We start from the raw sequence: 26,645 nt of genomic DNA on the forward strand, positions 1-26,645 counted from the left end.
CAAATAGACTCACATTTTCCCGTCTATTGTATGTGATCCCTTTCTTCGCAGCCAGGTCTGCCAGTCCATTACACCAGACTTTGTGCCCAGCGCGGGAACGGGGGTGTACTTTTCCAAGATAGCAAAACTGGACAGTAAAGCTCTGTGTAGTTATCCCCTTTGGTATGTTGATAGCCTCCATTTACTAGGTATATGATCCATGACACAGGTACCTACTTTAAAGTCAAGTGAAGTCTCTACGATCATGGTTTATTCTGGTTTTAATGTCACCCCAGAAGTTAAAACAATAGGGCATGACCAACACATCTCCTTCGCCTCCACACCTCCAACGTCAAATCACTGGGGGCAGCTTAAATTTTCTCAAGTCCTTGGAGAGACCCATGTACTCTAAAGGTGATTTTTGTGGAGACAGAATCAGAGGTCCAAGGTTGCTTCCTTAACCTCTTGGGTTGTTCTATTCCACTGGTGATGGTGTGGAGGAGGAAGAGATATTTATTGTCAATTCTTGGTTACATTTTTGCCCCTGTATAAACATCTGTATTAATGCTTTGGTGAGTCTCGTACAGTGTAGCTTCCAGTTAGGATAGTTCTCTACAAAATTTGAGAAGTTCTGGTGCTTCAGCAGCACAAATGCTTCCAGGCCAAATTCTGAAGTGAGCATTATTGTAGTTGGAGAGATGTAAACAGTGTGATCTGGTTCCCAGTTATTAATTGGGATATATATGGCATGGTGTATTCCATTCAGTTTTCCCACATTATTGTCTTCCTCCCCAATTTTTAGCATGGAAATATCCAAGACTGGGCCTGCTACATGAGATGAGATGGAATGTGTGCTGGAGTGCCAAGGTGGACCATATCTAAGGGGACATATGGATGGTGGGAATTAGATCTTTTTGGCATCTACAGTATCCAGAGTCTAAGTGTTTCTTCTATCTTAAACCAGATGCGGTCAGTTGGTTTTGTCAAATAGGAAGTGAAACATCACACTCAAAAGAAGTAAGAGACCGTAAACAAACTGACGTTACAAACCATATTCTTCATAGAAATAGGTTTATGATATGAATATGGCATAACTAAGATATACTTTATGCAAGATGGCACATGTAAGGTATCATTGGAAAGGTTATGATTTACTCAATGTGATTACCCACTTTGTATGCATGTATCATTTCTGTATCTAAAGCTACGCATGTAACAATTACAACTGTGTGTGTATTTGGGAGACACCCATCAGACAACTGACCATCACAGCCTTGATGGGCCATTCGGAAGAAACAATAAGACTGTGAAGATACTAATCTCTCTCCTTCCTGAGAGGCATCCTGGGACGTAGTTGTGACACTACCAGGTCAGGTGATAATATCACCTGATACAAAAAAATACCACCTTGGACACTGCTGGTACTTTTCCTCTGTAGGGGGATGGGTATCAAAAAGATTTCCCGCCTTCGGTAAATCCTTTTTAAGGCTGGGGAGGGGGTTAATCTAGACTCTCCTCCGTTGCCTACCCAAGAAGGACTGCTGACTCCATCTTGGGCCAGTAACTTTCCATACATAGAGGCTATTGGCTTTGTTTGGGACAATATATTTCCATGGACATGGCAGAGGGTATAAAAGGCACCTAAGACAGCTCCATTTTGCCTCTTTCCTGCTTTAATTCTCTGGACTGTGGATTTAAAACAAAAAGGAGCATCTTGAACTATGGACCAAAGACCTTCCAATTTTTTGACAGATACCAGAGAGACTTTTGCAAGCCAGCAGTCTATTCCATCACTGCTACAAATCTGATATAAGGACTTTGCAATCATTTGTATGCATATGATCCATTAACCATTTATAACTCTTTTTTAAATAAATCTTTACTTTAGTTTATTAAGGATTGGCTGACAGCAAGGTATTTGGGTAAGGTCTGAGCTATATATTGACCTGGAGATAAGTGTCTGATCCTTTGGGATTAGTAAGAACCTCACATATGGCGAATTAGGTTTTCAATAACCTCTCACTATATTAGATTTGTTCATCTGGATGGGAGCCAAGGGCTGGAATGTCTAAAGGGGGACAGTATTTGGCTTCTGGTTAACCAGCGTGGTACTGCAGAAGCTCTTTTGTTACTGGCTTGGTGACTCTAAGTATTAATAAACCACCAGTTTTGGGGATTGTTTGCCCTATTTCTTGCAGTCTGTCCCGAGTGTGGCATTCTTAATGTGGTCCATCCCAGGCACCTGGTCACACCTGGGTTACATAATGAACAATTACACACACTTGCTTTCAGGCCCCAGTACAGATGACAAGCATTTGAACCTACATTTCTGACCAACCACCACCTGTGGGCATATTTTCATAGAGAAGAATGAAGAAAGGTCAAGCCATCACAAATAAACGTACTCCTAAAAATCAGTCAGTTCACAGAGAATTTGCACGTAGAAAAGCAGGATAAATTAGCTGCATAAACACTATTTCCGACTAGTCTGAGCAGCTCTAGAAAAGAAAAAACAGAGCTTGTCCCCTCCCCCGCCCCCCAACAGCATGCCATTTTGCAGATTACAGCAAACTTCACACTCAAGCACATCGCCTGCAAACACTCGTATACATGCTCAGCTTCAAGCAAGTGAGCAATCCCTTGTGCCTGCTCACATGCGAAGAGTTGATTGTGTGTGTTTTCAGGACCGGGGCCTATGATGCCTAAAATCCAGTTATTCGGGAAACGTTTTTCATTTGTTTACTTTGGGTATTTGACAGCACCATGCATAGAGAAGTGGTTACTGTTTCCCTTCTGTGGGCACTTAGGCAGCTTCTCCCTTGCTGAGCAACCCTTACAGATTCAGACTCCAAGGGCAGAAAAGCCCACTATCACCTAGTCTGACCTCCTGCATAACACGGGCTATAGAATTCCCCAAATAATTCCTGTCTGAATTAGAGCATCTCTTTTAGAAAATCATCATCGAGACGGAAAAAAGCCATCATAAAAACTAGTTATAAAAGCAATCTTTTTTTTTAAATGCTATGAACGGTTTAAAGAGTGAGCGATCCGAAATGGTAATTTTAGAAATTAGTTTACAAAGCTAAATGTCCCTTAAACGGGTCCGAAAGGTCACTACGGAGTGACACTGGACACGTCCTCCCTAGGGACTGAGCACTGTTTTGCCAAGGGAGTGAAAGACTTCAGCTGTAACTACACCCCGGCAATGCAGAGCACTTCCAGCTATGGCTGGCCCAAGAAATGAGAAGTTAGGATTGGAAATCAAAGCCAGGTTTCTTGTATGGCCAGGTGGCCTCCTTGGGGAAGTGTTTGGGTTGCGAGAAGGTCTGGGAAGACATTTTCTATTTCCATGAAGCAGGAACAATGAAAGCAGAGAGCAGAAGGGATAGGAGCTCTCAAGGTTAGCTTTAGTTAGGGATGACAGCTTTAAGTGTCCAGAAGGCAACTTCTTACCCGTTTCATCTACTCCCTATCTCCATAAGCCTTCGATATGCTGACTGTAGTGATGAAAGAAGCACGAAGAGGCCCTCATCCTGACTGGGCCTCTAAATGTTACAATAGTAAGAATAAAACTAAGGGCTTCTAGTGCCAGCCCTACAAAGCCAACACACCCATGAAACAAGTGAACGACATTCTTTATGGTGACTTGTGCATCCTCTGGAATCCTCAATCTAGCTCTCGCTGGAGTCAATGGGAGTTGGCATAGGTGGTGGGTGGAGCCCCCCATTTGGGGAGGCTAGCCCCCGGCTCCATCCCTTCTGCCTGCATCCCCCCACAGCCAGAGCCCCGAGACCCCCTGCTACCCCGCAGCCAGACCCCCTCCTTCCCCCTTACTCTGCAGCTAGAGAAGCCCCAGGCCAGCTGGAGCCCTGAGCCACCCTCCCCCCCCCCACCATTGCAGTCAGAGGAGCTCTGGGCCAACCAGAACACCCCCCCCCAGCAATGCCGCACCTCCCCAGACCCCAAGTCACCCCGCGGGTAAAGCTCTGGTCTCTTCTCTTCTGGAAGAAAAACCTGAGCTTTTGATATGCGTCATGTAGGTTCCGTGGTGGCTGAGGAGGCAGTATGGGTTACTCAGCTTCCCAGCTTCATCAGTAGTCTCCCTGCACCTTCCCTCACCCCTCAGCTCACCTTCCCATCCCACAAGTCCCTCCTCCTTCTCCCCTGTCAGAACGTAAGCTCTTGCTGCATCCTTCTGTTCTGTATTTGAATCATGCCTAGCACAATGGGGAGTCCTAGTCCTTGGCTAGGGCTTCTAGGTATTAACATAATACAAATAATATATAAAAATACTAAGAAGTCATGCACAAGGGGTGATGGCATGTGCTCCAAGGCATGTGGATAATTGTATTAACCAGTGTATTTATATTGTGCAAGCATCATCCAACCCTTAGAAAGAAAAAGAGCCTGACTTCTGATCCCAGGGCAGATTGGGTCAAGAAATGGGTCATAGGCTTTGACATATGGTCAGAGAAGAAGGAATTGCACAGCCCCTTGCTAAACGTTCTGCAAGGAAGCTTGAGGAAAGCATGGTGCTGGTCACAGCTATCTATGGTATTATAACTAATCCCTGCCATTTTCCCGCCATAGTCACCTGCAACAGTCAGTGAAGAACTAGTGCTATCATCTCTGCGCAGTCTAGAGCCTTTGACAGCACGCTAGTGGGGAACACAGCCAGGTAGATCCCAGGACATACTTCTCAGGCAGGAAATGGAATGACAGCCTCAAAACATAGCGGGTCTTCTGTGGTGGTTTGAAACTTTTTCCCTGCTAGCGTGTTTCTGGACAATGGGTACGTCCAGACTACCCGCCGTATCGGCGGGTAGCGATCGATTTATCGGGGATTGATATATCGCGTCTCGTTAAGACGCGATATATCGATCCCTGAACGCACTCCCCGTCGACTCTGGAACTCCACCGGAGCGAGCGGCGGTAGCGGAGTCGACGGGGGAGCCGCGGCCGTCGATCCCGCGCCGTGTGGACCCAAGGTAAATCGATCTAAGATACTTCGACTTCAGCTACGCTATTCACGTAGCTGAAGTTGCGTATCTAAGATCGATTCCCCACCCCCAGTGTAGACCACCCAATGTGACAGTAGTATCTGGGACGCAGAAGGAAGAGAAACTATTGCACTGCCAAACGACTAAGAGTCACTAATCATAGCAGTTGGGTCATCCCCTCATGGAAATACTGAAGCTGCCTTGCTATTCTGTGATCCTCCAAGGTAGCTGGACAATCAGTAGGGGACTTTCTGTTAGGATAATTGGCCCTGTCTGGAGGAAGGTGAAAGGACCCAAACTACTTAGCATTCCCTTCTAGAGAGCTTGAAGAAAGGAAGAAGTACTTCTAACTTCCCCTTGTCTGACTGAGAAGTCCGAAGAACTATTCTCCTCTGAGGTCTCCCCAAACCATAAGGTCCACACAGTCTTTTCTACTATGTGTTGCAAACCTTGATCTAGGGAGCCCTTAATAGGACAATGTAACAAACCGTATCTTCATGTCTAGATCAGTAAATCTACAATACCTTTATTTGAACGGCATAAAACCAAAACAAAATAAAAACTGTTTAAGAGGACACAATCAGTAACCATTGGAAGAGCTGACTGAGGCAAGTGGTCATTTGAAGTCTTTAAATTAACATAAACTGAATATCTTCCTAAAATAAATGAGGTCTCAACTCTCAGGTGATTGTGAACCGGTCAAGGGGGGATGAGAACACTCACTCTTCTCTTTGGGGTAGATGTCAGGGGGTCCCAACACTTTTTTTCTTGTAGACATGGAATCATGCTGTGTTAATGGTTGAAAGCCACTGACCTAGTTCACAAAATACAACATCCATGTAAAAGAGAGGCTCTAGAACTAGAGCCTCAAGTTATTAGGACTGATAGCGTTCACTCATCTAGAAGGGAAAAATAATTTCCTGCGGGAATCTCTGATCTGTGTTACGCAGGAAGTCAGATTAGATGATCATAGTTGCCTTAAAAATAAATTAAACAAGTATAGCTAGGAGTAACAGGACGCAATTCAGGCTGAATTGGGAAAAACCTTTTGACCATGAGACCTATCAGACTGTGGAATAAGTTCATAGAATAGTGGTGGAAGAAGCTTGGAATATTCAGAATTAGACTCGCTAAAACAGGGCAGAAAATAGAATAGGGAACAATCCTGCACTAGTTCCAAGAGACAGACTTTTGGAATGTTTTTTATTGGCTATCAAGAATATGAGCTGAGGAAACAGGGATCAGAAATCACTTTGTTTTGAAGATCCAAGTTCAGCACAACAGAGAATAAATTAGATAATAACATAAAGCAGTCTTACCATGCTCGACAGCACAGCTCCCCATTTTCCCATCACAACCTGAGGACGTATCTGGTAGCGCATGAACAAATTCTGTCTTTAGCCCATTAGGAAGTGGAGTTTCATGGACTGTATTCTCGCACGGCCCAGAGTTCATCTTTTCTGAAACTGATCCAGGGGTTCCTGCCGATGGTGCATTTTCCAAGTTGGCTGCCAACGTGGAAACAGTCCCATTTGCCTGCAAGTCCAAAAATTCAGTCTTCGTAGGTAGGGTTTGAGCTATCAGTTTAGACTGTTTCACTGCATTGCCTTGCAGGTCACTGATATTCTCCTTCAGCCGGGTAGTGTTTTCTGCTGTTTTCTCTGGTAGATTTTCCACTCGTGTCACTACAAAGATTTTATGGCCTCGCCCAGGACTGGAAACAGAAATTCTCCTCTCATTTCCTTGAGAGTTAGCATGTGCCTGAGCCCCTGGTATAGTCCCTATGCTTCCCCCTCCTTTGGGCTCACACTTTGTTTCTTCAGCCATGTTTGAAGGGGCAGTTCTGTCCTCTGAGCTAAGTGCATCCCTTGTCTTTTCAGGAGAAAGAAATGTCTGGGGCACATTATCTACATGAACAGAATAATTTTGTTTCTGTGATTTACTGAGATCTTTAGTCTCTAACCCAGTGTCTACCTCATCATCTGTGTCAGAGTCTGAATATGTCACCCCATCTTTGTCACTGTTTATTGCCTTGTCTGTATGCCTGTTCTCTTTGGACACCAACATCTCCCCCACTTCATCTCCTTCAGGTGTTGCTGCTGTGCCATCACCTTGGCTGTTTTCCACAGGTCCCTCCTCAATCGGCTCGGTGATGGTGATCTCTGGCATAGAGGCAGATTGTTGAAGTTTCTGTTCTTTCTCCTCTTTCTCTTTGGCCAGAATAAAGTTGCGCTTGCAACCATTTTGGATTTCAGCTAAAAGAGCTTTCTGTGTTTCAATAAAACTCTTTACCTGCAAGAGGGAGAGAAACACTGCTGAAACTGCAGACAGTCTGAGATACAGCATATAGCATATTTACAGCTCTCTCGGCGTGACTCAATCTTGGTGCAGAAACCAATTTCTGCACCAAGGTTACGGGCTATCCAATTGTTTACGCAGAGAATATGGGAACAGCGATAAACCTTTAACTCCACTTGGGTGGGTAACCAACTAGTAAACTTCAGCAAACATCTATTGCAGTTATAAGAATAACCTGTCCATCTACTGTATTTGAATGTAATTGATTAAAAGCGAGGAGACTTTGTTAGCAAAGGCAATAGGTTCTGGCTTTAAAAGGTAGTAAAGCTTTCTCATTAAGTGACTACAATAAATAGCCTGTTTTGTTTTCCTGCCTTGATACAGGATGGAATGAGAAAATTACGTATTTGTAATTGCTGTTCTCCGAGGATGACTCCTTTTTCAATTGTAACACTTTGTTCAAGACCCAGTGCGATGGGAGGACCCCCACTCATCCCGATTTGGGGTCTGATTTGAGTGCCATCGCAATGCAAATACTAAAAAATAACAGGTCAAATCACTCTCATAGGTATAGAAAGGACTGACTCAACTCTATGGAATGACTGGTGGGCAAGTGATGTCATGGGTATCTTTAGAGAACAATTATTACCAGTAAGTAACTATCATTTTTCTAAAGATACATTGACAAACACCACACTGTTGGAAGCATAGGCAAGGTTAACGCATCTTAAAATAGCCAAAATTAACATTTTTAAAAGGTATAAAAAGGTATACATCGAGGTTTTGAAGGATATAGTTATACTGAGACTTCGCTAAGAAGGTATTCCAAAAACGCAGTAAAAAATAGTAAGAGATCAGAGACTAGATGCCCCTAGCTCAGAAAAATTCTAACAGATCACATTTTGATTCCTATCTAGAGGCCTAATCATGTTCTATGGCCTGCACTATACAGGAGGTCACAACGGTCCCTTAGAGTCTATGAACCAAAACAATGGTGTTTGTTGAATGCATTCAACAAATTCCCCTGTGGCTGCCTTGAAAATCTCCTGGATGGGAACAGATCAAGTCTGCTGAAGCAGACTTTTGCCATACACAATGAGCCTCAAAATGACCTTACAGTGAGAGAGAGTGTCGCAGCCAATTAGATACATGGCTTTCTCAGAGAGCAGAAACTACAGAGTTAGCATTAAGTGAGAAAAAGCTTGGTGGATTGTCTGAGTAGATAAGAATCCAAAGGACCTTTTTACAGCTTGTGAAGAGGAGAATCACCTGGACAGGTACACTGATATGGGAAAACACTGGCAGAATCATTGACTGATTAACTCCATTACCATGATATGACCCACTGGAAGATGTGCAGTCATCAGAGTCTACACCAAGCTCATTTGCTGTGTGAGCAGAGTCAATGCCACTAGGAAAATGACTCTGCATATTAGAAGCCTAAGCTGAAAGGCATCAAGTGACTCAAAAGGAGCTGTCAACAGCTTAGTTAGGACCCCATTAATATGCCATGACATATTATGTGACATGACATTGGGAGCTTTCTAATGGGAGGTTTCAAAGTAACAAGCCCCTGATGAATGTGACAAAAGACTGGTCTACCTTCAACATGTTGCTATGGCAGATGAGATAGCCAGGCACAATGACCCAGGGGAGTACCTCTGCCTATCAAAAAAGACACCCAGAAGTTTATATCTCTGCTAGACCCGGCACTGAGTTTGGGAGGTTCCTGCTTTGGTTGTTTATAGGTTGTTTATGGGCTCGGTTGTGGTGGGTAGCTTGAGAGAGGGAATGAATATTCTCGGATACGTAATTCAATCTAGAACCACACAAAGTTCATATGCACAAAAAATGCAGTGCAACTTACAGACTCCTTTTTCGGCTCCCTGTCTAAGTCCAACCTGAGCAGAGAATGATTGACCTTCAGCGCCAAGGACAATGCCATCAGACCCCCTGTTTTAATCTCATTCTCCCGCAGGTCTAGTCGAAGGAGCCTTGGACTCTCTGCAATGAATTCTGCTACCGCCACAGCACCTGCAGGGGAAGAAAGACCACCGATGATGAACCATGACAATGGAAAAGAAAAAGAAACCAGCCCACAACATGCTCCCCATAAACAACAAGGAAAGATTCTTACTGGTGTACTTCAGACAAGACATAGTGAGATGGGACCCATTTCTCATTACAGAATTTTGTCCAGATTCTTGCTATTGTAACAATCTGCTCTACAAAAATCTAAGTGTTAACTCTATTTGTTTTCAATGAATTGAAAATACAACTTCCTGGTCACCCATAAATAAAAGACCCCAAGGCACTTTCTGCCAAGTAAGGGTGTTAGCAAGCACGTATGCTCTGGCTGTATTTCAATTTTATAATGCCGTTTTGCCTTCCTACATTCCACCAATTGCTACAGTTTGGAGATGGTATTCTTCACTTCCTGTTATAAACCCAGGTGTTCTTTTATGCATTGTTAAGCAGATGTTTTCTAAACCAAAAGTACCTGCATTTCAGAGGGGACTCAAGTGCTTCCTGTATATAAGGTTTATATAGAGTGGGATCCTTTAAGATGAAAGAAACTGTATAAATCTAACATAGCAACCGACAATTTTCAGATTCCCATTGAAGTACAGTTTGGAAAACTCATTCATACATACCAGTAAGTTATTACATGGATTCCAAAACATCTAGATGCTTCATAAGCAAATAGATTGTAGGGTCTTTGTGGAAGGGATTGTGTCTTCTAAGACTTTAAGAAGAGGTTACTCACCTGTGCAGTAACTGTGGTTCTTTGAGATGTGTCCCCCTATGGGTGCTCCACTCTTGGTGTGCATGTGCCCTTGATCAGAGATTTTCCTTAGCGGTGTCCGTTTGGCCCGCACATGCGCCACTGGTATCCTCGTGCCCTGCACCAAGGCTATGTTATGCAGTATGGGTGAATTGCCCTCTCAGTTCCTTCTGTACCACCATATCTCAGAAGAAACTCCAAAGCAGAGAAAGAGAGGGCCGGTAGTGGAGCACTCATAGGGACACACATCTCAAAGAACCACAGTTACTGTACGGGGTGAGTAATCACTTCTTCTTCAAGTAGTGTCCTTATGGGTGCTCCAGTCTTGGTGACTTCCAAGCAGTATCCCCAGTAGGAGGAGGGGGCTTCAGAATGGAGTCCATCACAGACGAGAGATCTGCATGGCCAACTGCAGCATCAGACCTGGAGGCATCCACCAAGGCACAGTGTCTAAAGAAAGCATGTACCGAAGACCATGTAGCGGCTCTGCAGATTTCTGGAATGGGAACATTTTTAAGGAGAGCTATAGATATAGATTGTGATCTGGTCGAGTATGCCAAAATGCTGGTAGGGGGTGGAATGTCAATAGCCTGGCAGTAAGCTATGAAACACTTGGAAAGACATTCCGAGAGTCTCTGGGTAGAAATGGTGGAACCCTTAGATTTGTCTGCAATTAAAAGAAATAGTCTATTGGATTTACAGAATGGTTTAGTTCTATCCAAACAGAGGGATAACGCCCTCTTGACATCTAGAGTGTCGAGAATTGTCTTCTGGTTGGAAGCATGCAGTTTGGGGAAGAAAACCAGCAGGTATATGGTCTGATTCAGGTGAAATTCAAAAATCACTTTAGGGAGAAACCTGGGATGCAGCCATAAGGACACCTTATCGTTGAGAAAGGGGGATCTGCCATTAAAACCCCAACCTCTCCGACTTTGCGGGCTGAGGAATTGCCACTAGGAAGGCTGTTTTCTTGATGAATTAAATGGCCATTGGTTCAAACTGGGGCTTTGTGAGGCTTTTGAGAACCAAATTCAGGTCCAAAACAGAAGTAGGAACCCTTACCTATGGGAGCAGATTCCCTAAGCCTTTCATAAATCTTGTGGCTGTGGGGTGAGCAAACAAAGAGAAACCTTCAATAGTAGTATAAAAGGCTGTTAGGGCAGCCAGGTGAACTTTGATGGAATTGAGGGACAATTTCTTAAGCTGCAACAGGTACTCCAGAATGAGAGGAACTGGGGCAGATTCAGAAGGAGTACTGTGGAGTTCATACCAGTGGCCAAATCTTGTCCAGTTCTGGAGGTAAGTTCTGGTGGAAACGTTTCTACTATTTAATAGCACATGTTGTACCTCCACAGATCAAGAGGACTCTAGCCCGAAGAACCATTCAGGGACCATGACTTGAGGCAAAGAATGCCCAAACTGGGATGTGTCAGGGGTCCGACATCCTGAGAGAGGAATTAAGAGACAGTGAAACAGTAAGGGAAAGTGCTTGTCTCAACCACATAAGGGCTATCAGAATGACTCTGGCCTTGTTCTGCTTGATCTTATCACCTTGAGAATGAGAGGCATCAGAGGGAAAGCATAAAACAGTTGTGGCTAGATGTTTGGCTGCGCGTGTGTTCTCCCTGTGTGCTGCCCCAGCTCTGCGCAGACTTGAATGAACCGCCCAATGACCACAAGATTTGTTAAGGTACGAAGGCGCCAGGTCAGGTTTATTGTCGACAAAGCACAGTAATAGCACCTGGCAGACTTTACGAAGATACTAAGACATGTATGCCTGTGACAATGGACGCAGCTTAGAGAATGGCAGGACTTTCCATTCCCCCCTTGGCTGGACAAAGATACTCCCTCTGAGATACATTTTTAAACCCTTATACAAAAAAGTTAGTACTGGCTCTGACATAGTCACTTCCCCCTGACGTTGCTAGTTATTATCTTGAACATATTGGTTTGATCAAAACATTTTTATTACGTACAGTTATCCTAACCTTATCTTTTAGGATGGGTCAGTGTGTTCCTGTTATCCTTAGGGAATGTTTTTGTACCATACTTGATATTGGGGCATTCTGGTACCACTTGATATTGAGATGTGTTTATGTAAGTACTCTGTGCTTAGCACTTCTTAGGAATGTGTATTTCTGCAGTATCAGCCCTGTTCTTGCCAGATTCTGTGAGCAGATCCTGCCTCATACCAGGCCTTTGATACAAGGGCTTATGTCTCAGACTCTCTTCCTACTACAACAGTGTGTCCATCCAAGGCAAGAGGAACGTGTCCCCCAGTGAATTGCAACCTAAACAGCCCGCCCCCCCACACACCTTGGACAAAATAGGTAGCATTTTTTGTTTGTGGGTGTGGCAAAAAGGTCTACTTCTGGAAAACCCTCAAGTCTGAAAGATTCCAAGTAGGACCCGAGAATCAAACTCTCACGTGTATTCTTGGGGCAACACCTGCAGAGTGTGTTGGCCGTGGTATTCTGTATGCTGGGCAGATACATTGCTGAGATCCTTATGTGATGCTTTATGCACCAATTCCACAACTTTATTGTTTTGGCACAATCTTGCCCCTCTTTGCCAATTGATTCATGCAGGCCACATTGTCTGTCCTGACTTTGATGGACCTGTGTCTGATGAGAGGAAGGAAATGAAGACAGGCATTTCTGACCATTCTGAACTCCAAGAGGTTGATATGAAGGGTTGTCTCTTGTGGTCAGACCATCTGTTTTATTGGAATCAAAAGGTTTATTTGTGAGTTGTTTTAACAGCCCCCCTTATTTGCCATCTCAATATTTGGTGTGAAGAAGCTATCACCACTTCTCCGGTAGAACCCCTCAGGTGCTGCTTAGCCATCCTGTAGGAGGAAACAACTCCAGAAATTCCATGGGAGAGGATAGTGGTTGATGTGGAGGGAACGGGGGGAGCAGTGAGGTTAAAAGGGGTGCAAGAGAGTCCAAAGAAAAATCAAAAAAAATCTGAGGCCTCCAATAAGGACTAATTAAGGTAATCTGAGGGCACCAATTCTAGTTACGTAATCTTAGCCAAGAGCTTCACTGAAGGTGAGCAGTGCTAATAGCCCCATCCGACTGACTAAGGTACAGAGAGACAGAACAATTTGTTGGTGGGGCACTATGCACAAGACATTCCCCAAGAAGTCGACGAGAGGTTTCACCGAATAAAGGTTGTAAAGTCCAGAAAATTAAGGCAATTCGGTGAAGGAGGGTAAATGGAAGTCAGGACCTCCTAGGTCCCAGGCTCAGACTCATTCTCTCCAGCCAACACAGCGCTTCCCCAACCAGGGAGCTCTTGCATCTCTTTTGCCAGATTCCTTGGATTTCCCAAAACATTTGTTTGGCTCAAAGAACTGCTGGCTGGGCTGCAGCTGTTTAAAGAACTAGGAATCCCACTATGCAATCAAATAGTTCAAGGTGATAGTCTAATGCCTCCAGTGTTAACGTCGTATTTTAAAATTAATGGAACTTCAGACTGTATGTGGTGGAGAAAACATGCAAATTAATATTGGTTAGTGTTATTAGCAAAACAAGCACTATACCTCAAGGACGATATACCCGCCAAATTTCTAGGTCAAAGGAATTCAGGAAATTTTGTTCTATCCTCCCAAATAAAAACACATCATAATTTTTTTTTTTTTTAAACAGTTGAAATACTGTATTTTCCCCACACTCTCCTACCTTGCACATGACTGGAAGGACTTCAGTCAAATTTCCAAACCATCACCAAGATTCACAGACCAGTACAAGAGAGTTAGGAAAGTTTTGAGCACTTGAAACCAAGGGGTTATATATATATATATATATATATATATAAAATGGAAATTGCTTTGCAGTCATAAAAGTGACTAGTAAAGACAAAACGTTGCATTTGGACACACAGAATGCCTGAAAAAGTCCCCTCCAATCCAAAGAAAGTTTTTTTTCTGGTTGTTTTCTCCCCCCATAAAGCTTCAGGTCCTAGCTTAGTCGAAAGACTCTATGGTGAATGGGGAACTTGTACAATACATACATCAAGAATATGAAAAGGCAGACCAATTGAAAGTCTCTGGGTAAAGATAAAAGGGGAAAAAATAAGCATGACATCATTGTAGAGGGTCTACTACAGACCATCAAACCAGGAAGAGGAGGTGGAGGAGGCATTGCTAGTACATAAGGGAAAATTCCCACTTCGTCACACCTGGGTCTGGTACTATTCAAAATTCTCATTAATTATTTAGACAATGGAGTGAAGAGTATGTGTATAAAATCTGTGGATGACATCAAGCTGAGAGGGGTTTCAAGTACTTTGGGGGACGGGATCAGAATTCAAAAAACTTGACAAATAGGAGAACTGGTCTGAAATCAACAAGGTGAAATTCTGCAAAGACAAGTGCAAAGAGGGGTGAACAGTGAGGTGGCAAAATCTGCACACAATACAAAATTACTCAGGACAGTTAAGTCCAAAGCAGACTGTGAGGAGTTACAAAGGCATCTCACCAGATTGGGTGACAAAAGGACAGATAAAACTCAATGTTGATAAGTGCAAAGTAATTCACAATGGAAAAAATATTCCCAACTGTACATACAAAATGGGGGGGGGGGGTCCTAAATTGGCTGCTACCATTCAAAAATAAAAGTCATGGAATCATTGTTGACAGTTCTCTGAAAATATCCGCTCAATGTGCAGCAGAAGTCCAAAAAGCTAACAATTTTAGGAACCATTAGGAAAGGGATAGATAGTAAAACAAAATATCATAATGCCACTACCTGATACACCCATACCTTGAATACTGCATGCATAGTTCCAGTCACCCGATCTCAAAAAAGATATTTTAAAAATTGAAAAAGGTGCAGAGAAGGGCAACAAAAATTGAGTAGGGGTATGGAACAACTTCTGTATGGGGAGAGATTAAAAAGACTGGGACTGTTCAGTTTACAAAAGAGATGATGAAGGGGGGATAGGATAGAGGTCTATAAAATCATGAATAGTGTGGAGAAAGGGAATAGGGAAGTGTAATTTATACTAAGGGTCACTCAATGAAATTAATAGGCAGCAGGTTTAAAACAAACATAAAGAGGTATTTCTTCACACAACTCAGAATCAACCTGTGAACTCATTGCCTGGGGATGTTGTGAAGGCCAAAACTATAACTGTGTTCAAAAAAGAATTAGGTAAGTTCATGGAGGACAGGTCCATCAATGGCTACTAGCAGAGATGGTCAGGGAAGCAACCCCATGCTCCAGGTGTCCCTAAACCTCTAACTGCCCGAAGCTCATACTGGATGATGGGATGGATCACTTGAATTTGCCCTGTTCTGTTCATGTCCCCTGACGCACCTGACACTGGCCACTATCAGAGACAGGTTCCTGGGCTAGATGGACCACTGGTCTGACAGTATGGCCATTTTTATGTTCTTATCAAGTATTACATTTAGGAAGGAAAACATCAGATGCACAACTACAAAATGGGGAATAACTGGCTTAGTGGCAGTACATCTCAGAAGGATTTGGGGGTTACAGTGGATCACAAATTGAATATGAGCCAGCAATGTGATATAGTTGCTAAAAAGACCAATATAATTCTAGGGTATATTAACAGGAGTCTCATGTGTAAGGCACAGGAGGTAACTGTCCTGCTCTACTTGGCACTGGTGAGGCCTCACCTAGAGAACTGTGCCACACTTTAGCAATTGGAAAGTCCAGGGGAGAGCAACAAAAACGACAAAAGATTTAGAAAACCTGACCTATGAAGAAAGATAAAAAATACCTGGCATGTTTACTCTTGACAAGGACACTGGACTTCAGAAAGGCAGATTTCAACCAACTCAAAGAAGTAATAGGCAAGGTCCCATGGAAAGACCAATTGGAAGAAAAGGAGTCAAAGGGGGCTGGTAGTTTCTAAAAGATGTAAGACTAGAGGCTCAACATCATGCTGTTCTGATGCAGAGGAAAGATAAGACCCACAGGAGGCCAATGTGGCTGCACAAAGAGCTTTTTAGCGATCTAAAAACCAAAAAGGATACATACAGGAAATGGAAGGAAGGACATGTCACCAAGGAAGTATACATGGGAATAGTGAGAGCATGTATGGACAAAATCAAGAAAGCTAAGGCAAAGAATGAGGTACAGCTGGCAAGGAATGTTAGAGACAACACCAAGGGGTTTTACAAATATGTCCGACAAACAGAAAAGACCAGGGATGGTGCGGGCCCACTGCTCAATGGAGAAGGTGAGCTGCTAACGGAAGAGGATCAGAAGGCAGAGCTGCTCAATGCCTACTTTGCTTCAGTCTTCTCACAATAAAATAACACGTGATTGGACGATTAGAGAAGTTAACATAGGAATGGTTTAGATTTACTTGGCCCTGCCTCAGGGCAGGGAGCTGGACTTGATGGCCTCTCTAGGTCCCTTCCAGCCCCTACAGGTCTATGATGTTACATCACATCACACCACATGTCTACATGTCACAGGCAAGGTCAGCTCCCAGACTGCTGCACTGGGCAGCACAGTATGGGGAGGAGGTGAGCAGCCCTCAGTGGTGAAAGAACAGGTTAAGGACTATCTAGAAAAGCTGGACATGCACAAGTCCATGGATGTAATGTATCCAAGGGTGCTGAGGGAGTTGGCTGATGTGATTGCAAAGACATTGGCCATTATCTTTGAAACTTCATGGCGATTGGGGGAGGGCCTGGATGATTGGAAAAAGACAAATATAGTGCCCATCTTTAAAAAAGGGAAGAAGAAGAATCTGGGGAACTACAGACCGGTCAGTCCCTGGAAAATCATGAAGCAGGTCCTCAAGGAATCCATTTTGAAGCACCTGGAGGAGAGGACGGTGATCAGGAACAGTCAACATGGATTCATCAAGGGCAAGTCCTGCCTGACCAACCTGATTGCCTTTTATGATGAGATAACTGGCTCTGTGGATATGGTGAAAGCAGTGGACGTGATATATCTTGACTTCAGCAAACCTTTTGATACGGTCTCCCACAGTATTCTTGCCAGCAAGTTAAAGAACTATGGATTGGATGAATGGACCATAAGGTGGATAGAAAGCTGGCTAGATCGTCAGGTTCAACGGTTAGTGATCAACGGCTCGATGTCTAGTTGGCAGCCAGTATCAAGCGGAGTGCCCCAGGGGTCGGTCCTGGGGCCAGTTTTGTTCAACATCTTCATTAATGTTCTGGATGATGGGATGGATTGCACCCTCAGCAAGTTCGCGGCTGACACTAAGCTGTGGGGAGAGATAGATATGCTGGAGGGTAGGGATAGGGTCCAGAGTGACCTAGACAAATTGGAGGATTGGGACAAAAGTAATCAGAGGAGGTTCAACAAGGACAAGTGCAGAGTTCTGCACTTAGGATGGAAAAATCCCATGCACTGCTACAGGCTGGGGACCAACTGGCTAAGCGGCAGTTCTGTAGAAAAGGACCTGGAGATTACAGTAGATGAGAAGCTGGATATGAGTCAACAGTGTGCCCTTGTTGCCAAGAAGGTTAGGGCTACATTAGTAGGAGCATTGCCAGCAGATCGAGGGAAGTGATTATTCCCCTCTATTCGGCACTGATGAGGCCACAGCTGGAGTACTGCATCCAGTTTTGGGGCACTCACTACAGAAAGGATGTGAATAAATTGGAAAGAGTCCAGAGGAGGGCAACAAAAATTATTAGGGGGCTGGGGCACATAATTTATGAGGAGAGGCTGAGGGAACTGGGCTTATTTAGTCTGCAGAAGAGAAGAGTGAGGGGGGGATTTGACAGCAGTCTTCAATTACCTGAAGGAGGGTTCCAAAGAGGATGGAGCTCGGCTGTTCTCAGTGATGGCAGATGACAGAACAAGGAGCAATGGTCTCAAGTTGCAATGGGGGAAGTCTACATCAGATATTAGGAAACACTAGGGAGGTGGTGGATTCTCCATCTTTAGAGATTTTTAAGGTCCGGCTTGACAAAGCACTGGCTGGGATGATTTAGTTGGGGTTGGTCCTGCTTTCAGCAGGGGGTTGGACTAGATGACCTCCTGAATCTTCTATGATTCTATGATCCTAGGATATCACAAGAGCCAAGAGTGACATTATTCCTGTAACTGTCATTGTTAACTGCATTCTCAGTAATGACAAAAGGGTTGGGGGCTTCAATGATTGATAATCCTGAAAGTAACGCTCCCTCAAGATACGGAAAGTCTGTTTTACCCTCGCATGTTAGTTTAGTAGAAGCCAAGCCTAATCGGAGCACAGAGCGGTTTCCAATGAGTCCATTCTTCAGATTACGAACACCTTCATTCCCAATGGGATTGTGACCAAGGTTCAGGGTCTCCAAACTCTGCGTATGAGGCTGTGGACACAAGCAGAAAAAGAAGGTGAAAGAAGTACGTCACACTAGAATGTCAGCGCAAAAAAGTCATGACCCGCACCCACATCAACACCTACCAACCACAGCGAAATAACTGACTCTCTCAGGCCCTTCCAAGTTCAAAATGGGAATTTCTTAGGGAGGCCCTACGGAATACCACTGATTTCCAGAGCTGCTAGTTTTACAGACACTACTGTTTTGTCCAGGTTTTTTATTTTTCAATCCCCACAGAGCAAAGGTGCCCTTTGGTTACTGAGCTGGTGAAATTGACATTGGCCTGGCAGAGCGCACATGTGCCTCAGCAACCAATCCATTCCTTCAGCCTGTCACAGGCTGACTCCCTCCCCTACCTACATCCTCTGCATTAGTGCTGGAGCCTGCCCTTCCAGCATGTCCTGTCTAGGCTTGTGCTGCCACGGGAAGTCTACAAGTAACTTAGCCACACCACAACTACCTGCCGATGGCTACTGACCCAGCCTAGGCTGGCAGCCATAGTTCTCACCTTCCCTGCGTCAGAGGTGGGCACTGGATCTCCACTGTGAGGAGTGGGTAGAAAGGAGAGTCAATAAGGGTTGCAGAGGAGTGAGGGGAGATGGTAGGAGAGAAGGAGGCAAAAAGACAGGAAGGACAAGCAGAGGAGAAGGGAAAATGAGAGAAATTACTAGCAGAGAGAAAACATAAGAAAAGATAACCCAGGTGGGCAGGAAAAGAGAATGCGAAAAGGTGGGGCTCAGAGCAGGAAGCGCTAGGGGGGAGGGATATCTCAGTGGTTTGAGCATTGGCCTGCTAAACCCAGGGTTGTGAGTTCAATCCTTGAGGGGGCCACTTAGGAATCTGGGGCAAAATCAGTACTTGGTCCTGCAAGTGAAGGCAGGGGGCTGGACTTGATGACTTTTCGGGGTCCCTTCCAGTTCTATGAGATAGGAATATCTTCATATATTATTATTAGGCCTGCTGCTACTAAGGAGAACATACCAACAGGGTTGGGGTGATTAGCAGAGGACATATAGCAGCTAAATAGCGCTCTCTCATCCTGCCTTTTACTGTAACAGGTCCTGTTTTTCATCCTCCTTGTATTCCTGATCCCTTGCAAATGCTGCCTCTCCAGTCTGACAGATGTCCTTTTCCTCTGAAAGGCTGCTTGCCCTGACCCCTCCAATATGCTGCATTAATTCTCTTCATTTCTATGCAACAGAAATGCACGTCATGCCGTTGCACAAGAACATTGCATCCACCCACTCTGCAAGCATTACATTGTCAGTGGCTTGATTGAGCTATTGCAGAACATTTATGCCTAGCTCTAGAACACACATCTATAAGAAAAGCAAACTGGACTGTTTATATCTTCCTCTCCTCTCCATAGGCTCCCAGTTTAGACCTCAAACTACTCTCTAAAGGAGGTTCATTCAAAAGCCGTTAATCTTCTCCCCCTGAAATCTACTCACCAGTGTCATCCCCATATAAGCCATGCCAGTGTGAGTCAGCTGGTTATTCCACAAAACCAGAGTGATCAGCCCTTTCCGTTGCTCCTTTAGGCCCTCACAGATGTATGCCAAGCCTATAAAACAGTATGAGTTAGAGTGGATTTATTCGGTTGCTTTCAGCATTTATACAGGCCAGCACTTCAACAGTCATGCTGCCAGCACAGTCTGATGTGAACACACAGATACGGTAGGCTTTAACAGCACTTTTCTTGTCTTATCTAATCCCTTCTTTTGCACAGGCTTTGAATGCTGCAGTCAGTAAACCACAAAATAGAATTTCACATACTGTGCTGGATCAGAAGAACGTTACGGGCAACAGCCTGCAGACATGTCTCATTTATTTTAAAGCAGCAAGGTGGATACACTGAAAATTTCTCTCAATACAGAATTATTTAAAAAAATAAAATCTTTATCCTCTCATGAGAGAGAGAAATTACTTAAACAGAGACATCCAAAAGCCAAATTCTGATTATCGTGTATTAATTTAAATAGTAGGTTTTTAAAGTAGGTTGTGATTGATATTAGGACAGAGCAGAATGTAAGTACAGTAGAGAACATTTCTGGTATAGCTTTATAAAAAGATACAAAATCACTAATTTCTTCATTAACAGTCATTGAATTGGCAGTAAGTCTTTTACCATCCAGCAAGGGCTGGATACCCCCCACCTCCCCGCCACAATTCCTCCAATTCACGGGGGGGGGTGGGGGGTGGCGGAAAGAGTAGGCACCCTAAAGCCAGCCCCAACTCAGAGAGTCCTAGAGGCTGTGTGTGGGGGGGTGCACCTCCAGGGCTCCCTGCCCCAGCCCCACACCCTGCAGGAGGCGCAAGCTCCAGCCCCTGCCTGGGCCCATTCACTAGGGCCTGCCCATGACTGGGGAAATGGTGAGCCATGGTGGGGGAGTGTTTGGAGGTGGGGATTGGGCCATGAAGGGGAGGGGGGTTGGAGAAGTGGTTTGGCAGGGTGATGTTTTATGGGAGCGTTTATTTGGGGGGCTGTGCGACGGGGGTGGCTTTATCTGGGGAAGGTGGGTTGGTGTGGTGGGGAGGAGCCTGTGGCGAGAGGAGGTTTTGTGGGGTTTGGGTTTATTTGGGGGGATGCGGTACCAAGGGGCTGGATGGGTTTAAGCAGGGGTGGGTTAGGGTTTAGCTATGGCAGGAGGTTGAGTGGGGGACTGGGAGCACAGGGAGCTGTATGGGAATGTCAGTGGGTGCAGTTAGCTGTGCCTATATCTGGCTCCTTCCTCCACAGCCCCGTTTCCCCTTTCTTCTCCTCCCGCTGTCTCGCTCCCCTCACGCCCCCTCTCATGCCACCAGCCCCAGCTCTGCTTGAAAACACTGGGGAGGGACAGGCTGGCCACCACTGCACCAAAGTCACCTCACAACTGGGCTCCAGGGACTCTCCTGCAGCACCAAGCCGGCCCCAGTGCTGCTGGAGGCAGGGCTTTGCCTGCCAAGCCAGGCTTTGCACACTGGCAGTGGGGTGGCTCCAATTTCAGAAGGCTGAGCCCTCTCTAGCCCTAAATAATCGCCGCCTATGGTGAGCCCTCTAGAGAGCCTCGCCTTGAGCTGCCTGGGTCCCCAGCCTCATCCTCCTTTGCCACCCCCACCCCAGCTCACAATGCCTCTCACTGAAGTGTGACCTGGCCATCCGTCTGTCATGATGGAGAGACACCCCGGGCCAAATTACAGTGACTGGTGTTGCCAAAAAGTTGTGATTGTTGCAGTTTCCACAACAAAAATTGTGGCCCACGATTTTCTTACAGCCCTACTCATAACGTGTCCTTATATACAGCCGGAGACCCACTCAGATAATTTTGAAGAGGAAATGAGTTACTGCAAAGACCACAACAATTGGGGTGGGTATCTGAATGTTCTGTCCTGTCACAGGTGTGGAGTTTAGCCTCCTCAGAAGTCGAGTCAAGCTTGGGGAAGAAAACTAGGAGATGAATCAAATGGTACACATGGAACTCAAACAACTGCAAGAACTTGAGATGAGGCCTGAGAATGACCCTGTCCTTATGAAACACTGCATAAAGGGGACCCACCACAAAGGACTGGCTCTCCCCTACTCTTTGAGCGGATGGAATGGCTACCAGAAAGGCAGTCTCCAGAAATAAACTGTATAGGAACAGGTTGCCAAGGGCTCAACCCTGCTAATACTACACTGGAGGTTGCAAGAGGCTCCTCAACTGCAGGGTAAAACCATGAATAAGGCCTTTAAAGAAACCTTACCATTGTATGATGGGAAAATAGAGCAAGGCCCTGGATAGGATGGTGATGTGCAGATATTGATTCTAGCTGGACCCTTATGGGGCTGAAGGGTGGAGGGCTAGGAAGAGAAGAGCTCCCTCTGGAGGTTCTACCAGGCTCTCGACACCAGGAACATGCCAAGCCTGCTGCCTGGTGGAAGACGCATATTGTACATTAACAGAGGAAGAGGATTGTCATCACTAGAACATCTACCCCTTTCTCAGAAACTTCGAGGTTGGTAACAGTATTGGGCAGAGGAATGCTGCCTGAAGGAAGCCTGTGGTCTCACTTACTTGGTCCTTGGTCCTGGAATATGGGGGCCCAGGGAGCACCGAGTAGTCCGAGAATCCTTTAAGGAATCAAAGGCCCCACCTATCTTTCAATTCAATCTCGTTGACCTAAAAAGGAAGGTCCTCAATTTGCTGTTTGGACCTTATTGGGAATTTGTGAGGATTGAAACCAGGAAGATCTTCTCACAGCCACCAAGGCAGCCAAGGTGTGCATCCAGTATAGCCTATAGGGATGTGTGGGCTATCAGACACAATAGTCTATCTCCTCTTACTATTTGTGGGGTACCCCATCCACATATTGAGACAGTTTGTTTCAACTGAAATAATAGTATTTGACAGAAGTGCTTGGTAATAAGCCATGTGGAGGCTGGAGGCTGGCAGATGAATATACTTTGCATTGACAGGTCTAACTCTGAAACGGTTGTTTATTCTCCAGAAATACTGATAAGATTCACAAGTGTGTGTTCAAATGTACATGTGTAGAAGTTGGAAAGCTCCTACACTAAGGCAGTGTTCAGATACAGGGGTCTGGAAAAAAAATAAATCACAAGGACATTATTTTTCTATTGTGAAACCTCAAGCTGTCTGTCTTATTCCACTCCCACACTTTGGAAAAATCTGTTTAACAAAAATATATTGCATGCTTACATTAGCTACAGAAAGATGTAGGCCTACAATTCCTTCACCTTAACAGTTGGAGTGCAGTCCCGTGGTGCGTGGTCACAACAGGCCTGGTAATGGAACATTAGCTGCAGCCTTACATAGAGTCACACCCAGCAACTCCGTAATGACATGCAACCCAAACTAATTAAATCGAAGCTACAGAGAAGGAGCTCCAGACTTCAGGGATTCCAAACACCAGTGAGTCACAAAGAACTGTAGGTGGAACTTGTAAATCCCATAATAGGAAATATTTCGCTTTGAAACCTTTTGAATACAACAGCTCTTGACTGAGGCCACCAGAGCCTCGCTTCCCCTGCCTATAGGCATTATTAGCCCCATTCCACAGATGGCTTTACAAACAGGTAGGTAAAGGGACTTTCCTGGAGGGTCCAGTGGATAAAATGTACGTCCATGACAGGCGCTCTGGATTCTAATCCCAGTGCTGACACAGGTATCCAATAGGACTTTTGGCAAGAGGCTTAATGCATGTGTAATATGGAGAATACCTGCTGATGGCACACGTTTACCAAATATTGTTTGCTCAGTGAAGCATATTAATAAGGCCAATTAGGGGAAGAGTTCGCAGCAGATGTCGTTAAGGATGCCAAGAATCAGGGCAGGAAATTCAGACACTTAAGGTTACTTCAACAACATTAACTCAGAAATAATAAAATAGACTAAGGCCTGGTCCACACTACCCCCCCACTTCGGACTAAGGTACGCAAATTCAGCTACGTTAATAACGTAGCTGAATTCGAAGTACCTTAGTCCGAACTTAGCGCAGGTCCAGACGCTGCAGGCAGGCTCCCTCGTTGATGCCGCGTACTGCTCTCGCTGAGCTGGAGTACCGGCGTCGACGGCGAGCACTTCCGGGATCGATTTATCGCGTCTAGATAAGCCGCGATAAATCGATTCCAGAACATTGATTGCCTGCCGTCGGACCCGGAGGTAAGTGTAGACGTACCCTGAGTGTCCAAACTTATGATAGGTACCTCAGCTGACCAAGAAGATAGTAACCAAACATACTACAGGCCTGCACAAAGGCTGAGCTAACACTGAACTGAAAACACTAAATTTTGTATTGACATTTGTTTCTGTTTTTAATTTCACCCATATTTTTTTCTTTTGAAAAGGAGAAAAAGAGTAAAAGACACTGAGAAATCTCTAGGAGAGGTGAGGCACCTTAGGGACCCTATCCTGAAAAGTGTCAAGCAGCCACAGCTCTTACTAACTTCAGTAGGAATTGTGGGCATGCGACATCTCATGATCGGCCCCTTCAAGTGATTTAAGGTGCCTTAACTGGGTCTGAGCAGCTTAAGTTGCTCTAAGCACTTAGAGAGACATAGGCCACGTCTACACTAGCAAGTTTAAAGCGGCACAGCCGTGCTGCTGTAAGATCACTCGTGTAGCCGCTCTATGCATAGAGGAGAGAGCTCCCGTCGACATAATAAAGCCATCTAAATGAGCGGTGGTAGCTATGTTGGCGGGAGAGCATCTCTCACCGATAGAAGTGCTCGTGTGCACAGTGCTTATGCCAGCAAAACTCGTCACTCAGGGATATGTTTTTTCACACCCCTGAGCGACGCAAGTTTTGCCGACATAAGTGGTAGCGTAGACATGGTCTTACGCTGCTATCATTCTTTAAAAATGCTTCAACTGCTTTTTAAAAAACCCTCTCATTTCAACTCTCCATTTGAGATCAGATTTGGAAATTGTTCAGCCCCCACCACGACTTTCCCTTTGACAGCAGAAGCTGCCTGCTGCTCTGTTGGGCCGGGCTCCTCGGAAAAGTGCAGGAAGAGTTCCAGCGAGCCAGCCTCTTACTACCTCTCCGTCAAGGTGTTCCCGCAGCCCTAGGCCTTTGTCCTCTTGCTCAAAATCGCCTCAAGCTACCTCCTTGCCTGGTGGAAAGAGGAGATGGTACTTCCAGAGACAGAATTTCAGTCTAACAGGTTGGACTCTTCCTTCCAACCTGCTGGTGCTGCTCAGTTCCCGAATGGGGCTTTTGTGGTTTTACCAAGAAGTGTCTCAGAGATAAGAGCAGCATCAGCTGTCCCTGTGTTCCCAAAGAAAGTGGAGGCTGGGGACTCTAACTCGCCATATTCCACCTCACGTTAAAGAGTACAAATTAATTTATTCATTGTTTAAAGTCTGAGGATTTACTAGACATTCACGGTCTTTATTAAGACATTACGTTGTGGGGGGGAGGGAGGAAACAGTCACTCTTTAAAAGAAAGACAAGTAAAAATATTCAGAATGAGAAAGGAATGACGGCTTAGCTTGCTTTTAAAGGGCAAATTTTCCAACCTGGGTTGGAGTGCAACATGGGATCCAATAAGATTTTAGGTTTTCAGCTGAGAACATTTAAAATGTAGTTCTCGCTCTGACAAAATTTCTCAGAGAAACGAAGTACGAAGACTAAGGAGGATCTCCCACCTGAATCTAGGATGTGGTTGTTCCTCAGGTCCAATATGTGTATGTAACAGTTAAATTTCAGCAGGTTGCCAAGCTGAGCAGAGTCCTGCAATCCATTCAGTTTATTATCGGCTAGATACAGCTCCCGTAGGTTCATGTTCATTTTCAGAGCCGTTGCTAAAAAGCAAAGAACAGAGAATTACACTTCAGCTAACATGTAATAGCTACAGAACAAAAGACCACAGAGAGCAGGGCACCGGTCTGTAGACCCACAAGACACCTTGGAACAGCATGTAACCAAAGGAGACGTAACTTTCGGTTTCATTCATTATTGCTTTAGGTCTGCATGTTTATCCTGCTACTAACTCCTCATTAATGCCTTCTGTATGGCACACAAGGCCATGTATCGTAGGTTTATTCCAGCTGGATGCTGCAGAAGAACACATGTCCATACAGGCCATTTGTAGTGCCATCAACATCTTATCTTATGCAAATTTCTTACTTATATACTATGTCAGCCAGCTGTAGACAAAGTCTCAATATCAGCATAAATTAACTAGGCAGAAAAATCATCAGCAGGACACAAGTATGGCTGTCTAAATGCTTTATATTGGCAAGAAAGTCATGGGGCTAACCTGTGTCTGGAAGGCATGATTGTGGAGCTGCAGGAGACACAAGCCCAATGTCTCCAGGGGTGTGTGTTGGCGGGATCCTGCATAATCCTGAGAGAGGGGGATACATCCACTACCAGGGCCTTTGTAGAGGGCAACACTAGCAGTGCAACGAGTCCTGAGCAGTCCTTGCTCTCCTCAACTACCAGGGCTGCTATTGCACGCAGCCTTGCACAACATGAGGAATAGTGTGGCAGCTCCTTGAGCCCTTCCCCCCGTTGTGCCCCCAGAACAACGGTAGGCTATAATCTTGCTCTGAATCGACAATGACACTTCTGCCAGCACTAGGGGGACTTGCTAGTCAGCAGCAGTATCAAAGCAGATCAGAAGAGAGAAAACTTCAATTTTCCATTAAATTCTGCATTTCACACCAAGATCACAACCACCCTGTTAACCAGAATGCTAGACCTCAAGTAATAACTTTAGCATTGGAACCTGCAGCCCAGGTGAGAATCTCTCTCAAGTGTCCCTGAC

At 45.0% G+C, this 26,645-nt stretch overlaps 2 protein-coding genes across 2 annotated transcripts in view; one reads left to right on the forward strand and one right to left on the reverse strand.

The window, feature by feature from the left end:
* Positions 1-26,645, forward strand: part of LOC112107877 (zinc finger protein 271-like) — an 879,239-nt gene that overhangs the window by 278,731 nt on the left and 573,863 nt on the right. The window lies entirely within an intron of this gene.
* Positions 1-26,645, reverse strand: part of PPP1R37 (protein phosphatase 1 regulatory subunit 37) — a 147,540-nt gene that overhangs the window by 16,195 nt on the left and 104,700 nt on the right. The window contains exons 7-11 of the mRNA XM_024219783.3: positions 25,522-25,677; positions 19,843-19,955; positions 18,238-18,379; positions 9,145-9,311; positions 6,299-7,271 (exon numbers count right to left, since the gene is read on the reverse strand). Coding sequence (XP_024075551.2) covers positions 6,299-7,271; positions 9,145-9,311; positions 18,238-18,379; positions 19,843-19,955; positions 25,522-25,677 — 1,551 coding nt within the window. The remainder of the gene's footprint in view (positions 1-6,298; positions 7,272-9,144; positions 9,312-18,237; positions 18,380-19,842; positions 19,956-25,521; positions 25,678-26,645) is intronic.

The sequence above is a fragment of the Terrapene carolina genome, unplaced genomic scaffold (genome assembly GCF_002925995.2).
Source record: "Terrapene carolina triunguis isolate 2854851 unplaced genomic scaffold, T_m_triunguis-2.0 Scaffold517, whole genome shotgun sequence".
Classification (NCBI taxonomy): domain Eukaryota; kingdom Metazoa; phylum Chordata; order Testudines; family Emydidae; genus Terrapene; species Terrapene triunguis.